The sequence below is a fragment of the Gavia stellata genome, chromosome 3 (genome assembly GCF_030936135.1).
Source record: "Gavia stellata isolate bGavSte3 chromosome 3, bGavSte3.hap2, whole genome shotgun sequence".
NCBI lineage: Eukaryota > Metazoa > Chordata > Aves > Gaviiformes > Gaviidae > Gavia > Gavia stellata.
The window spans coordinates 42,080,831-42,097,205 of record NC_082596.1 but is presented as its reverse complement, the minus strand read 5'-3'; the positions used below and the strand labels follow the sequence as shown (position 1 = coordinate 42,097,205).

At 40.1% G+C, this 16,375-nt stretch overlaps 1 protein-coding gene across 1 annotated transcript; it reads right to left on the bottom strand.

The window, feature by feature from the left end:
- Positions 1 to 8,795: 8,795 nt before the first annotated feature.
- On the bottom strand, positions 8,796 to 15,251 carry LOC104261805 (cytochrome P450 7A1). The gene is made up of 6 exons (XM_009817978.2): positions 15,172 to 15,251; positions 13,602 to 13,842; positions 12,310 to 12,923; positions 10,845 to 10,975; positions 9,721 to 9,896; positions 8,796 to 9,095 (listed from the first exon to the last, which is right to left on the bottom strand). The coding sequence occupies exons 1-6, from the start codon at positions 15,249 to 15,251 to the stop codon at positions 8,796 to 8,798; spliced, it is 1,542 nt and encodes a 513-aa protein (XP_009816280.1).
- Between the last annotated feature and the right edge of the window lie 1,124 nt (positions 15,252 to 16,375).

Sequence of the window (16,375 nt, the reverse complement as noted above, 5' to 3'; positions counted from 1 at the left end):
GCCCCATCCGTCACTCCTTCCCTTAACCTTTTGTCCTCCCTCACTCTTTTGTTACCTAATGCAAGCTTACTTCAGTCGTGATCATGCCACCTTCCTTTCTCTCTTGCTTCATAGCTTGCTGAATGCACTATTTATAATCACAGCCTGGAGTACTGCTTAAGTGCTGTTCTGGCTTGCCATTAATTGAATTTACACCTGCTTCAGTCAAGTGACACTGCTTCCCAATGTCTTTAGCCAGGTCAAATCCCCAAAACAGTACTTCTCATCCTCACCCTTGGTCACCCATCAACAATCTCTGTCACAGTCAGTGGTACTCCTCTTCCTAAAATGTTATGTCTTGGCTTCTGCATAACTGCTGTTAAGATACAGCCTTTTGTAGCTATTCTCCGAACAAAACTTTCATCCAAGTGCTCCCTTCTTGCACTGTAGCAATTTTCTAGTGCTCTCCTGTCCTACTACATCCATTCCTATTTTTGCTGCAAAGGTCATTTATCTATACTGTGATCCCTCCTCCCTTGCCACCTTCTCCTGCATCCTTTATAGCGTCAAAGGTAAACTGCTCTTTTTCACTTTCAACGAGCTTCATAGCTTAATCCTCACCTATCCGTCATCTGGTATTAACTGTTTTGTTCTCATGTTTTAGATCTCACCAGATCAAGAAGCTTTAGTGTAAGTGATTGATAAACTTGACATTAACCAACCTGTTGGTCTCTTCAGACCACTAGCTGGCATGCGGGCTAGATGGACGGTTTTCACCTTGTCTTTTCCCTTAGATTGTGAGATCCTTGGGAGAAGCACAGTGTTTTGTTCTGTATTTGTATAATTCTTACAACAAAGTCCTGATCTGTGTGGAAATAACGTCAATAATAAATAGCAATAGTAAAAACATTCTTATCAGGGAGGCCAAGGAATAATCATATAACTTGTGCCATCATTTAGCTTTAGAAACCACTCGTGGGGTGAGATGGGGCTGGCCCTTCAGCCGTCACCTCTGCTCTGCCTGTGCCAGTAGCCACAGCAGTTCTGGCATTGCAATGCCTCCGCTAAGAACCTAATGTCACCCATCTGCAGATAGCGCTGCAGTGCAGCATATGTCTGTACATCTGTATCCGGCACCCGTAGCATCTGGTTACGGTTTCTGCAGAATTCTTAATGCTTTATCATATCATCAGGAAAAGTCCTTTGACTATAGTGTCTTTACAGACGTAGGAGAATCTTTTCTGACTCCAGACGTGCAACTTCAATGGACAACAGTTGTTTTGGTCTGTTTACACAGGTTTACTGTGTCTAAATAATACCTGTAAGAAGCTGATGTACCAAGAGTATTAGGCACAGTTAACAGAACCCCTATAATGGACTGTTGCTTGCGTCATTAACGGTTTCCCCTGTCCTTTTTAACATCAGCTTTTAATCCTCGTAAGGATATTACTCCTTGTTCCAAGTTCTTACATCTGGGAAATAAAATAGCCATGAAATGAGTCAGTTCAATGTGGAGGATGTATTTTTAGAGACACCCCCCCCCAACCGTTTGCCTTTCCTGAGGCTTTGCGTACTTGGGCAGAGCAGTCAAGCTGAAATGTTGCATAAAGCAGCGAGGAAGTCTTTCCCTCTGCGTAAGGAGCAATTATCACTGAAGAAGGGAACAGAGCTGAGGTCACGGTAGGTCAGCAAGGCCCAGATCGCCTCTCGCCTGCTGATGCAACCCTTTGGGCAATGTTCCTCACCCTGTGCTTCAAACCAGTCGTGTGAGGTGAGTGATGAATCTTTGGCAGGCACCAAATGTTCATATCTATCCACAGTTCTCTTGCAGGCTCTGATTCGCCTTTTGAGGCGCTTCGTGCAATATAGGCCAGACATCCGTAGGGAGCATGGGCTGAGAAGAGACAGGGGAGCTGGCACTGATCTCTCTATAAACCAAGCAAAAGGTGAGACTGGCCATGGTGCAGCTGGCACAGGCACGTCAGAGGGGCGGCGAGGTCTGGGCCCCACGATCCCGCCAGCGAGCACTTCATGTGGGGTGCTCGCCAGCAGCTAGCACAAGGACGGAGGCCTCCCAAAGCCCTCCAGAACCTCACAGGAAACCAGTCGTTTTCTTGAAAAGTGCTGAGCACTTGTAGGTTGAGCCCCTCTGAGAACAAGTCCATTACTTAGGAGCCTTATACGGATCCCAAGGAAGCTCGACTCATGCTTGCCGTACTCCCGTGTACTTTCTTCGGCACCTGTGGGGCATTATTCAGAAGAGAAACCTAAGGCCAAGTGGACCTCTAGCCTGACCTTTTCCAGTCTATGGTCTTTAATGATGTTCTTGTGGATGTTTGTATGTCTCACGTCTGCAGTTACTGGAGACTGTGAGATATCTAATCCCCTCCCAATCAACTATTACACAAATGCTACTGAGAAATAATTACACGGCGCCTCACACTGAAGAATTCTCAAAACAGGATTGATTCAGTCAGCCAAGGTATTTTAATCTTTCAAAATCTCTGTGGGATCTTGCTATCTGATGAGAAGAATTTCAGAAATTACTGTGATCTTTAAAAAGATAAGTCGTGTCTGTAGGATCTTATTTATTCATGAATTATGTAAAATGAACTTTTAACTTAAAAAATCTGTGTCTCTTTAGTGAATTGCTCTGAAGTGACCTCTCTCTCTTTTCATGGCATGGGGGTCACTGAAGATCATTTGATTTGAAGTGTGTCCCGCAGAGCTGTCTGTCTTGGCAGAAAACAAATTAAAGTCAACAACAGTTAGCAAGCTGGGTATTTACATTGACAGCAGTCCATTTAATAGTATGTAACCTTTTTATTGTTTAATTCTAAGGTTATTATGAGGCAATGACTGCTGTTACCACCAGACCTCCTGTATGCAGCTAGCTAAAGAGGGGCAGACTGCAGACATAATTACGATCAAGCCCCCTCTGTGTGATGGGTAACTGTGTTGAACTTATTGTGGTGTAAATGAGAGCAGATCTCGGCCCTATCTTCAGGCTGCTGACATGCGACTGTAGCACTCTGTGCAGTTCATAAATGGCAAATACCTACTGCTATAGCTATCCGTTTACACCGAGACCACGAACAGCATCTTTTGTAGCACCCTATTGACAACTAAGCTATAGTTATCACTAAAATTTATTTCATGCTTTCAGGAAAAAATAGCCCATGACTTTTCCTATTTTTGCTTCCTCTTTTTTATCCTTCAGAAACTTGCACGAAAGGTCTTGTTATAAACACCCGTTTATCCTGATATTTCTACAGTAAAATCCAAAAGCAATTTAAGAACTTTAGGTAGGACTTCAAAATCTTTGTTCAAAACCACAGTCACTAAAAACACTGTTGACAAATTGAAGAGTGGCTGCCTGAAATTAGTGGAAGCTCTGTTACTAAGTGCCTACAGTTCTGCTTCTGTTTCAGCCCAGAAGTGTTTTAGTTTTGACTGAGAAGAGCAGCACTTTGCACGCAGCTTTGACCCTCAGCCCATCAGGATCCATAGACCAGGAGTCCTCTCCCTTTGCCACTGGGGAGCTCCTCAAAGCAAGCCTTGCAGATCAAGTCCCCACACAATGCAGTAGCAACTTCTTCCTTTTAAAATTTGGCTAGGATGGTTTTAGCTTCATCCTGTCAAGCAGTTCCAGGCTGAACCTTAACCTTGAGAAAATCACCAGTGTGCTGCAGCTCACAAGGGCCAGGTCCCAACCACTGAGAGCCCCCTCCGTGCTGCATCCTCCTGCTCCAAAGCCTGCCACTGCTGCCTCCAAGCATGGCTGCTGCTGCTTCACGCTCGCATTGCTGGAAAGGAGCTGGTTGAGCCTGCTGGACACAGATGACTCCTCCCAGGGTAGTTTTACATGACCCTTAACATCCAGCAAAAGCTTGTCTGGGGTAGTTTCTCTGTGGATGAATCCCAGCCGTTGAACAACATCTATGGCCAGCATGGTTTCAGAAGTGTAAAACTCTCTTGTTTTCTGATAAGGTGTCTTGTTTCATTAGTAAGGTCATTATGTCCCCTTCAAGAACTCCATGATGAGGTAAAGATTTCTTTTAGCCTGAAAACTGTAAAACATTTTCACTGCCTCGAGTCCATCTGCTCAGCCAAAATGCCTCCTTCTGCTGGGTTATGAGCCACCTGCTCTCACTCAGCTGCCTGTGTCTCGCTCCTAATCCCAAGATTGCTGTACAGAGGCACCTGGCTAGCCCCATGCAGAGCTCATCTTGGTCCAAAAAAGCTTGAGCACTTAAACTCCTTGATGTGTCTAATCTATAATGTGCTTGTGTCTCCCTCAGGACACACCCCTCACTCTTACTCAACCTTTACAGGACAACCACAATGTTAGTCATCCCGTGGGGTGTGGGAGAGACTGGACTCAGTTCCCTCCTCTACCTCAGGGACTTCAATCCCATGTCGAAATTGAATCTTTTCTCAGCTGAGAGAGTGCTTTAGCTATAAGGGTACTGTCAGGGAGGCACGCAAATCGTCCTGTTGTATCTGCTCCACTTTTCAGAGAAAACAGGCTGCAGATTCCCTGAGAAAAGGAGTGAATGCCTGAGCTAACCTAATGGTTAGGGTTCTCACCTGGGGGATGATGTCTTTGCCCCCCTTCTGCCCATATCTCTTTATGCATTTTACCTAGTAAGTATGTAATGTGAAATACTCACACAACCCATGGCAGAGGCTGCCTCCTTCCCACCAGTCTAGATCTGCCCAATATTTTTCTGATTGCTCTTAATGGTCTTTAGTCTTACTTCTTTTGGTCTCCTGTCTCAAGAAAAGTACTGCTATTAGGAGAGGCAGCAAAGAGAATTGCCCTGTTATAACCTTGTGGTGTCCATGACCCTGGCAAGGCAGATGACTATTGATTGCTGAAGTATTTGATTACATTAGCTAAGGCATAGCAGCCACAGACTTTGTACTCTTTTCTCCCCTGACTTGCATCTGTGTGACCCTGGTAACAGGGGTTTAACTGAGGTTAGAAAATTAGCAGCCATGGCAGCAAACCAAAATACTTGTATATAGCCCAATATAAAAAAAGAAGAAATCCCTATCCAAAACTGTTCAAACCGTTCATCTGTATGTCTTTTGTCACAAAGTGGAAACATGCTCAGGAGTTTATACTGGATCTTTTCAGCTGCATAACTCTAGGTCAACATTAAAAAGTGGCATTGCTTCACAGAGTCCTCTGGAGACATGCTGATATACTCCTTAAGTTACATGAGTTCAGAACAGGACAAAAAGAGCTGGTTGCCTCTGTTGTTTTATGCACTGAATATCAATCCACAGGTTACAGGTCCAGCTGTGCAGAATTGCTAGCCCAGCAACAGAGGAGTGACGGGAGGCTGAGCGGTGAGGGCCACACTCCCCCAGGAGTTTCGGCAGGAGCCCCTGGACCACCCCTGCGGGACCCCGTGTACAGTCTGGCAACAGTGCTGGTTTCTGCCAATTTACGATGACTCTGCAGCTAAGGCATTGGACTTGAGTGGGATGGATACGGACCCTGGTGCCTACCTCTGCTGTGGTTCGGTAGCCTGGGAATGGTCTCACTGCCTCTGTTAGGAAATCTTTGAATTAGCTTTCCAGGAGAGCAATGTGAGGTGTACCATTTAAAAGTAGGCACCTCTGTATTGTTATTATTACAAGACAGTTGTGTTGCATGAAGGTTTGGGAGTTCTGGCCATTCCTTAGTCATAGCTGTCCTACCAGGAGTACATCTGTTTTTCATTGCACGTGGATTTATTAAGATTTCTTTGAAAAAGAAACTTTGTACTTTGCATATTGGAGTAAATAATTTTTAAAGCAAAGTTGTTCATCATGTGCATCAATATGTATTATGAATTTTTTAAAAAATATAGTTATTTTAATTGCAAGTAGACTTTTAAAAGCATCAGTTCAGATTATTTGCATTAGAAATTTGTAGGGATTTATGCAAGTTGCAATGAAACACTTTTTGTTCTGGAATGTCAACAATTTAACATTGACTTCAAAGCCAAACATAAATTTGCATATAGCAGTCCAGCCTGACAGAACTTCACAATTTTTATTTGCTTGCTCTTCATCTTCTCGGTGCAAAATTGGCTGTAAGCTATAGACAAAACCCAACATATTTGTAGCATTTATCTGGTACATTCTGAACATTAGAGACTGATCTAATCCTCACTGAAAAAAATCAATATGAAAAAGTAAACGTCCAACAGAAACTGAAGCTTTTCCCTATATGTCTGCTGCAATGACAAATGTGGCATGGTTTCCCCTAGCTGAACTTTTAGTTAAAATGCTAAAGTCCCTATGAAGGGCTTGAAGGACCAGAGAGACCACACCAATATCTTTCCTAATACCCTCTGTAGATCTGCCCATGTAGCAAGTATCCAGAAGGGATGAAAAAGGAATATAACAAGGGGAAGAATGAGTAGTTGAGGGAAGAGTGGGTTTCAGAGTCCCAGGAAAGAGAACAGGCAGCTGACCTAATGCACACACGGTTGGTACAGTGGGGAAGAGTGGGTCATGAGATCAGGCCAGTCATAATTCCAATGGACCAGGATTATCACACAACAGGGGAAGGAAGACGAAGTGCCAAGTAGACAATGCAAACATGGAGACGTCGGCTTTTGTATCTCCTGTGCTGTCTCTGAGAGCATCGATACTTGAGAATAAAGCCAGTAGCCTCCCCACAATGTTCAGAACTTGATTTTCATCTGTGGGGTGAATCCTGCAGTGTTTTTACCTTCCCCTCAGTTCTCTACTGTTGGTATTCCTTACGTAGCTGAAAGTCAGATCAGCTCTAGGAGCTACTGAATACTTCAGTTTCTCATAGACCAAGGGAGCTGAAAGAAAACATTAAACCACAGTCAGAGCAGTCTGGAGTAGCCAGTTTGAAGGAGACAAGAGGATGTAAAAGAAAGCTTAATTTTCCAGGGAACCTAGAATTAGTTTAGCAATCATCTTCTTATCTTTTGTTATCTGCTGTTGTAATTGTGTGTTGGATTCCTATTCATCAAGGAAGAGTATTTTGCTTAAAACATTGCACAACCTTGCTACCCTCAAAATCTGTTTGCTTCAAGTAGGATTTGTTTAAGAAAGAGGGAGTAGATACTCTAATGGTAATAATATGTGCCAGGGTACATGTAATTATGATTATGTCAGGCTTCATGTGTTCTCCAAGTTAGTTCTAACTTACATTGAATGTGCTATAATTTATATAACTCATATAAAAATATAATTGACAGAAGTATGAAAACAAGCTGTACCTAAAGACTGGATACTTCTCTTACCAAGAGAACCAAAGTAATAATTCAAAACCGCTTGCATTATACATAATAGTTTAATATTATACGTACTGCAAACGTCAACAAATTGGTGTTCTCTGTTCTCCTTTGAAAATGAAAACGATTAAATAAAATTACAAAGACAACACACAGGTAATAAATAATCGCACGCCACAGAATCTTTTCACCTTTGAATATTTAGCACAGTGGATAGTGAGAAGAGAAACGGATACATAATTTAAAGCAGTTCTAGGACTCAGTCCAAAATTCCATGTTTAGGAAGAGCTCTATCAGCTAGACTGGATGTCTTGCCAGAATGTGCAATTTGAAAATATCTAATAGTCCTGTATCTCATCTTCTGTGATGAGACTTACTTTTGAGTCAAGGACAAAAGGTCAGACCGTAAATCCTTAGAAACATACAAAACCAGGATAACAACAATATTTTAAGTCCATTTGTTCTTTTCATTGGTAGATGATAAGAAAGCTATCTTTTTCAGCCTGAAGATGTTTCATTAAAAAATGGACTTTTGTGACATTTATCCATCCGTCATTTGCAGCAGAAAAGGACAGGGATGTTAGAGAGAACCAAATTATATCATCCCTGGAACAACTGTTCTTATGGACATGCCACCAGTAAAAGTGAAATGTGTGGGCATACTAACCATGATAACTTTAATGGAATTAGACTAGGAAGACTTAAGGAGTATGACCGATGGAGGCTTATGGAAATACAGAGTTCAGAGAATGGTGCAGAATCCAACCAGAACCACTGGTGAATATATGATGGCTATTTATTTATCTCCATATTGGTGTTTGAGTTGGCTAGTTTAAAGTTCGCTTAGGTGGCTTTGGCGTAAATCTTTGAGAATGTTAAGACATTAAAATGACAAACAGTCCAGAGATGCATTTTGTTCAGACAATATAATTTATTTTAATACAGTTACAACTTTGAAAAGAAGTATATTGCAATGAATAGAATACAAGTCTTATAGTTTCACTAGAACGTGAACATTTTTGTAGATTTTCTTTAAGTCTTTTTCTAGTTTTTCATAAAACCATAAAAGTACTTCCGCAGGAAACTCTCCCCTCCCCACCACAAATCTGCCTTTATACAACAAAATTTTTGTTTCACCTGTGAGGAGAACCACCATCCCCAACATTTCAATTATAAAAAAGAATACATTTTAACTGTAGTTGAATTTTGACAATTATTTTGAAATAGCTGATGAATTTGCCAGAGAGAAAGTATTTGCTGACAGAAAAAAAAAGGAACTACTGTACAAGCACAATTCAGAATCTGAACTTGCATTGCAAAATAGTTGGTAAAAGGGGAAACATTTGTATCAACACAGTGCATTAAACCCACTGCATGCTGGTACCATAATGGTATATGTTATGCATTTTCCATTAGACTGATGAATTAGCATCTTCATATAGATTTCCCCCCAAGACTTGCAATGTTTCATTTGCATATATACATAAAATATATATAAAGTATATGTTATACAGAGTATTTATATGGATAGTATAAAATACATATTTATAGACATTTCAGTCTATACCTGAAATCAATGTCATTGGCTGGTTGCAAAATACCCAGTCCTGCACGGGATTGATCTAAAGAAGGACATTGCACATTACTGTCCACAAGCTCTATCTCAAAATATGAAAAAATCAAAACCAAAAATTGTTTAATTTCATGCACAGCAAATAACCTGCCAGGGCATTTTGCTATACCTGTCCCAAATGGCATATAATAATACTTTAACTTGCGACCGTTGCGGTAGAAGTCAGTCTTTTCTTCTCCGTTCTCATTGAGAAAGCGATCATATTTGAATGTCTGTAATTAAACCCACAAAAGTGTTACTTGATATATGAATACCTCCAAAGACTAGATAATGACATTAAGACACAAAATGCAGGCTGGGAAAGAAGAGCCTCTAGCAGTAAGCATTGTATAGTAGCGCTAGGCCCCATGGTGCTATTTTGGAGAGAGTAGCCCCTGAGAAGTTCTAGTATGTGAGACATAATCCCAGGTTCTTTGCTGATAACTCTCCTTTTCTTTTCTGACTTCTTAAAATAAGGATTATAACCTGCATCCTTGTTCATGCATCAGAACTGGAAGATTTCTCATTCTCTTTCTTTGGGAAAGTATTATCCTTATCCTTGTCCTCCCTTGAACCCCCCCATAATGGTGATCATTCCTCACTAAGGAAGGCAATAAGGAGAAGGCTTTCTTGGGCCAGCAGCACACTTTTTGGTTACACTAAAACATGTTTTGCAGGTAGCACTTGCACTGACTTTATTCTTTTTCTTGCCTATCATTACATGTCCAGATGTAAGAACAGACTGTCTGGAGTACAACAGAAAACCAGCCATGGGGGCACCCTTGCTAAATGCTCTATTTAAAGGCATGTTAGCTTCTGCTAGAGCTCAGAGTTTAATGCACTTTGATAAATACTTACCAAAGGATCAGCATAGATTTCTGGATCAAAATGCAACAGTTGAGGATAAAGAGCTACAATATCATCACTGCGAATGTTGTAAAAATCGTTCTCTAAGTGCAAAGTGAAATCCTCCTTGGCAACTCGGAAAGTCATGGATGCACTCGATAGCCTCATTGCCTCCTTGATGATGCTGTCTATCAGGAGAGGAAAAGGAACGATTACCATGGAAATAGTATGTGTATGTCCTTGGGGGAGGTCATGCTTTTTGAACTATTTCAAACCCATTATCAAACCCTGCATTTGTTAGAAGAAATATTTTAACATTAACTTTCTAAATGCCTAAGAAAGTATCTTTCTCATTTCTTTTTAGCATTATTATCCTTTCTGCAGATAACACCAAGAACATAATCCACTTTCCCCTAGAAAAATACTTAGAGTTGCTGCAACAGAATATTTGAAAGTGAGACACATTTTCACTCTGAGATAAAGAACAAACAAGTCAAAACTGGAAACATAACAAAAAAAAAAAAAAGCAACAGTGCAGTGATCAGGATTTTCTGAAACTTTAAGACGTGGTGCATAGAAACTAGTACTCATAAAAAGTAACTTGGGGTTGTTTTTTTTTCAATATAGGCTGATTTTTTTTAAAAAAAAAGAAAGTAACAGTAGTTAAAGGGTGACATTTTCAAAACTCTCTGGAACTTGGACAATTTTGAAAAATGTGCCTATAATTTGAAAAATATTAAGAAGACATAAAAGTAATGGTATTAGAAGATATTGCTTCACATTATAAGAATCGGGATATAAAATTTGGCAACACCCTTTTATTTGATCTGAAGTCATTACTAAGCAAAATATTGTTCTGAATTATCCATGGATCTCCAATACTGTTATGTAGCTGTGTTGAGACATGCCATTACCCATGAAAAAGTGCTATTCATGTGAATTTTGATACTCTCAGTACCACCTGGGACATTGGGAAGACTGATTGTGTTGGCTATTGCTAAGGAACGTATAGGTTTTTGTTCTGGTGTTTGTTGGCTAATGCCATAGTAATTCCATAGAAAGCATTTATATGGTAACAAATAGAAGACTGGAAATTGTAGGGTGATTTCTGGTACTCCTGCATAAAATAATCTTACCTAGTACTGGCATATTATCCAGCTGTTTTCGGTTCAAGGAAATACGTTTGCCATCTAAGCTGATCTTCTCTCCAGCACTTTCCAAAATACTTTGCACTTCTTTGGTAGCAGCTGTCATTGCTTCTGGACTCCTAAGATCAAAAGAGCAGAAATATAACATAATTTTATTCTTAGGAATGGTTTAAAAAGGAGTTTTGCCATTAACTGTCTTTCTGACTAAAATTTAATTTGTTAGCTGACAAGTACAACCTTCTACAATGAAAATGTTGCAGCAAAATTCTGCAATTACACTTTTTCATGTCTTGGCAAAGACACGATAGCTTCAAAAAAAGGGAAAGAACCCGAAGTATTTGATTCTGTCTCCAATGACAAGTGGGACAGAACTAATGTGCATAACTCAGGTAATAAATAGGAATGTCACTAAAAAGCAATGCCAAGAATAAGAAATCAAACAATCAGTTGTAGATTAGGAAATAGCCCCACTGCAGGTAGAAAGTTTAGGAACAGGATCATAGATCAGTTTTATAACATCACTTATCCTGGGTGATGTCCTATTATGTGGCAATATTCTGTTTAGCTGAAAAGAATCTTCCTAATACTAAAAGTCCACATAGTATCCTTCACTGTCTAGACTTTCTTACAGACACTAAATATATGAGCTATGGTGAAATACATATAGATAATAATACAGAATGCAGTAGTGTCTTGATGAAGGCACAATCAATCAGGGTGTTAAAAGACTCCAAGGCCCGAAGACCAATGCATTCTTGGAATGAAAAGTAGTAAAAGTGAATGAAAAGTACTAAAGAACCTCAGATATTAGCATTGGTAGGTAGATACGAGGGTGCAAGCAACTGGCTAAATAAAAACATCAGCAATTTAGATACATACTTAAAAGTTAGTCATGCTGAGGTAGATTATCCTCCACAGAGACCCACTCTAAAATGGACATTTAATAGTATTATCTGGACTGTGCACTCCTCTCATGAGTAACAAGCTCAGCAGCTGCAGTCTACACTGCAACCTCAGTAGGATCTATCAACGTATAAACTATTTTCTATTAAGTATCAGTGAAAACAGTAATGAAGTTAAAGCTCATTTTGCCTGCTCTAGTGAGACGGTCTAAAAATGTCCATTCATATGGGGAGCCTACAATACAATTGGTGTTCTGACTGCAACTAGCATTTTTAATGTCATATCATATAGATTTACTCCAAAGTGTAGCATTGCCCTGAAGTTTTTTTTAAGAAACTTCTGCAGAATTGCTCTGTGGTACCACTACTTGGTCTCAGCTGAGTGAAGGGGGTTTCTGTGGAACACCAGAACAACATGCCACTTCTGTTGTAATCAGTAAGCTTTTTGACACTGATGAGGTATCAAGCAGTAGAATTTACTGGTATTAATGAACTGGTTTCTGAAAGATAACAAACATTTTTCTTGACTGGAAACAAGAATTGGGACTTACTTAAGAAGATAAAACAAGCTCCAAAATGTGGCAGGAATGGTGTTCGCTTGTGAGGCCCAGAGCAGCGCCACGTGGGTCTTCGCTTTTTCCGTGTCATCGAAGGTTGACAGAGTGTCATTCAGGAACATGCGGAGGGTGACAATCTCAGAGAGGTTGTCCCTCTTCAGGAGGTTCTTGTGGAGGAGTGCCTCTCCCAGCTTCTCACGTGCGCTGTGGGCACTCTTGAAGAGGTGGATAGGCAGCCCCGCCACGAGGGCTGGAAAGATCCTATCAAATTCCTTGAAGTTTTCGAGGGCATTTAGGATATGAGCTCTCTCAGTTTCCTGCTTTGATGATAGATTTTTGTCGTGATTTGAATTTAATTCTTTACCAAAAAGTGTTAAAAAGCCAGACTCAAACATCACCTGGCAACAGAATGTGTAAAGTCCTTCTGTCACCCAAGCGTTAGACTGAAGTTTAGATGTTCTTGACAGCAGCATGACGTATTGTAGGTTTTCCATCATTGCTTCAATGAGGGCATCTAGGGCATTACCTTGAAGGGTTCTAATGAAAGTCTGATGAAAATTTTCAGTGGTGTTTCCCTCTGCTGGGTCAATGCTACCATGCCCAAAAGCCTGTCGCAAAATAAATTGTATGCATGACAAATAAGGTGTGTTATAACCCTGATGATAAAGTCTGACAGAAATTAAAGCCAAAGTATAACTTCATAGCTTACTAGAGGGAAGCATAATAAGAGCTATTAATACTAGAACTGATACTTTCTCTGTGAACCACAGCAGTGGGCAAATGAAAATAGATTCGAATAGATGCTTACAAATAAATGGACCTGGCTACCTAGACCTTCCTTCAACTCCCATTGACATCAACAGGAGACTTTTTGCTTACTTTACTTTAGTAAGAGTTTGACTGAGTTCCTACTGCGTTGCATCATTTTTTTTAAGGCATTAGGACCAAGTCTTCCATAGTGGTGAGCATCTCCTGAAGAAGGTTTCAATTTCAGCAAAGCTATATTATCATTTTGTAGACGGTGCTAGTTGTATTTCTACTTCAGCAATTTGGGATACTACATGACGAAATAATGTCATTCTTGAACAATTGAAATCACTACAAATTTCCTTTCCATTAAGGAAAGGGAAAAAAAGACCCCAATGTTTGAAACCAATAGAAGTGCAGAAATGTGAACCCAATTATATTTCAAAGGTATAGTTATGCTATAGGGATTAACTGGGTAAGTCTGTCCTGCCAGCAGATACTTTGCATGTTAGATATTAAAATCATTTTTAAAGTGGTACCTTGGCAGAAGTAGCAAAATGGAACTTTTTCCAGTCCAAGTGTTTTCCCTGGCGTATCAATGCATGGTATGAAAAAGGGTCAGTGAGGAAATGAATGTATTTCCCCGCTACTCGGCAAGTGAAAATGTGGCCATGCTTCTTCTGCTTTTCTCTGAGGAATTCAAGGGGGTTGGCACTGAACTGCAAGGCACAGCCCAGGTATGGGAGGAGCCCATTTTCAAGTGGTGGCTCACCTCGTCGCCTATAAAACACAAACAAAAGCTGAATTTAGAAGTATATATATAAAGATCTCTCCTCCAGGACTACCGGGTAAGTAAAATGATGATGCTAAGCTTTTTGTAAAGTGAAAAAATTAAAAAAAAAAAACCCAAACAAATAGTATATTGACAAATAATTTCCTCCCCTTTAAGGAACAAGCCTATTGTGAGGTCTTTGGTATACAAGAAAGAATAACTTCAACAGCCTGTACTATAATAAATGTAATAAAACACAGTTTGATTATGTCATTTTTCTTTTCCCTAGATCAGGAGTATATTTTTCACTTGTTTAAATGCGGCATTGTTGCCACTAGCTAACATATGCAGTTACATAACTGTCCTATAAATGAATAATCCATCCCACTAATATTGCCTGATACATTGTTGGGAACGGTATTCACAATTCAATTTGAATACCAAGGGGAATAGCCTTTTAGTGTAGAAAGGTTGTTATTATTGGCATATTCCCTTTGGACCAGATCCTGCTGAAAACAGTGGCAACTTTGCCATGATCTTCAGTAAGAGTTAGTCTTTCAGGCAAAGTGGCATTACGCATATGCTTTAAATTAAGCATATACTTAAAGTGAAGTATATGCTTAAATGATATTTTTTATTCTTACTCAGTAAACTGCTTTCCTGCATAAGGACACCACAGCTGCTAAAATAACTTTCACATAATACTTTAGCTTTTCTAGTAAATTCCTGATGGTTATTCTCTGAAGTTAACTATTTTCACCTTTTTTATTACACTTTTTAAAGTAAAATGAGAACAAGACTGCTGAAAAATACAAAATTACAATAGGTAAGCAAATTACTTGCTCCTCATGTAAATGTGCTGGTAGGATAAATGCTTTTAAGGAATATGTATTCAACATAGTATGGTACATAAATATAATCTGTATTAAACTGTGTAACTAGATATGATAGACTGAAAATATGAAAATGTTTGTAAGTAGGTATTAAAGTATAATTAGATATAAGTAGGTATTAGCTGTGATTACAATGCAGGTAAAACTATAGCCCAGTTCTTCAGGAAATCAGAACACATTCATATTTTAATTACCTCATTTATGCATATATTTGTATCTACAGCTATGTCTAGGCATTACCTCACTATTATTAAAAAACCCATACACAAAAATTCTGTTGTGAAATAAATCTCTCAGAAGACTGAACTACAGTGTTACCCACGCTGTCCTGCATCTGTCCATCTGATAGTCTTAAGATTACACTTCTTTTAGTTACGTACACAGTATAGTTGACAGAAATAAAGGCTAGGTACACCGAGATGCATTTACAAATAGATTTCTTACCTCCTCCTCCTCCCTAGAAGAAACCAAAACCCACAACAGAGTATTATCACTGCTCCCCAGATCCATGATGCTACGAACATTTCTGGCAATGCCCAAAAACTTCCAAGTGGAAAACTGGTAACTACCAGTATGGCAGGAGAAGTGACTGAGAATGATACAGAGGACAGTTCACGATTTATATACAGTAGGTGCACCACTGTATCTAATGGCCTTCAGTCAACCTAGCAAGCTATTGATTAACCATTTCTGGAGAGAGCCTGTTTTGCCTCTGTTCTGACATCTTTCTGCAGAGAGCTTCTCTGGATTGATGTAGAGAGTTGCAGACACAGCCTTGAGCTGATGTCACCTGTCAGTAGCGGTTCCAAAGTAATCAAACAGCTGTAATAGCTGATAATTTGAAGGTCTGTCAGGTGTGTTTTCATCTATCCTGCAGATTTACCAATTGCAGTTTATAGTTCATGTTTAGCAATGTATGAAATGGCTACTGATAGGTGTCCAGAGGATTCAGACTGGGCTAAAAGGCGGCTGCAGTGCGCGTTGTCCTTCAGCTGCCAGCCTGCTCACCCCCCACCTTCTCCTTCCTGCGGACTGCCCTGGCTCTGGTGTGCCACTGCGAGAGGGAACGGCACGGGGTTCGGCTGCGGGTGCACTCCTTCTAACAGCGTTTCTCTGGCAGAAAGGGAAAAATAGGCTTTCTATAATGCAGCGTGTGAGAGAAGAAAGCAGGATTAGACAACCATGCTGGTTTGGGGTTTGGTTTTTATCATTGTCCTTGGATCACCTTTTATTTTCCAATTTAATTCTTCTGCTTTCTCCAGGCTGTACACCTACACCACCAATTCAGTCAACTTAACAGCCTTGGAATATGGTCCTGTCTTAGGAAAACTCTGAAAAATGTAATGAATTTTCAGCACCCAGAGAACCAAGCCCCTTTTTTTTTTCACTAATTCATTCCTTTCTGCTTACATATATCCCTACGCACCCATTTTCTCTGATTATCCACCTTGAGTTCTGCCACACACCCTGTCCATACATTGCTAAGTCCTTTCGAATGTGCTGTGTAGGCATATTCCTAGCCCTGAAGAGGTGCTACTTCAAGTATAACTGCTGCAGAGTGGCCAGGAGAACAACAGGAGAGATGTTGCTAATTCAGGGGAAAAATTATCTAGATGGGAGAAGGAAGGAAAGGAGTCAAGAAGACCTG

Bases quoted from the DNA above. Each gene is read 5' to 3' on its own strand.
- LOC104261805 (XM_009817978.2), bottom strand. From the start codon at position 15,251: ATGTTCGTAGCATCATGGATCTGGGGAGCAGTGATAATACTCTGTTGT. The intron at 13,843-15,171 runs GTAAGAAATCTA...TGTGTTTTATAG, and splicing joins CTTCTAGGGAGGAGGAGGAG to GCGACGAGGTGAGCCACCAC. The intron at 9,897-10,844 runs GTAAGATTATTT...CTCTCCTGATAG, and splicing joins GGATAATATGCCAGTACTAG to ACAGCATCATCAAGGAGGCA.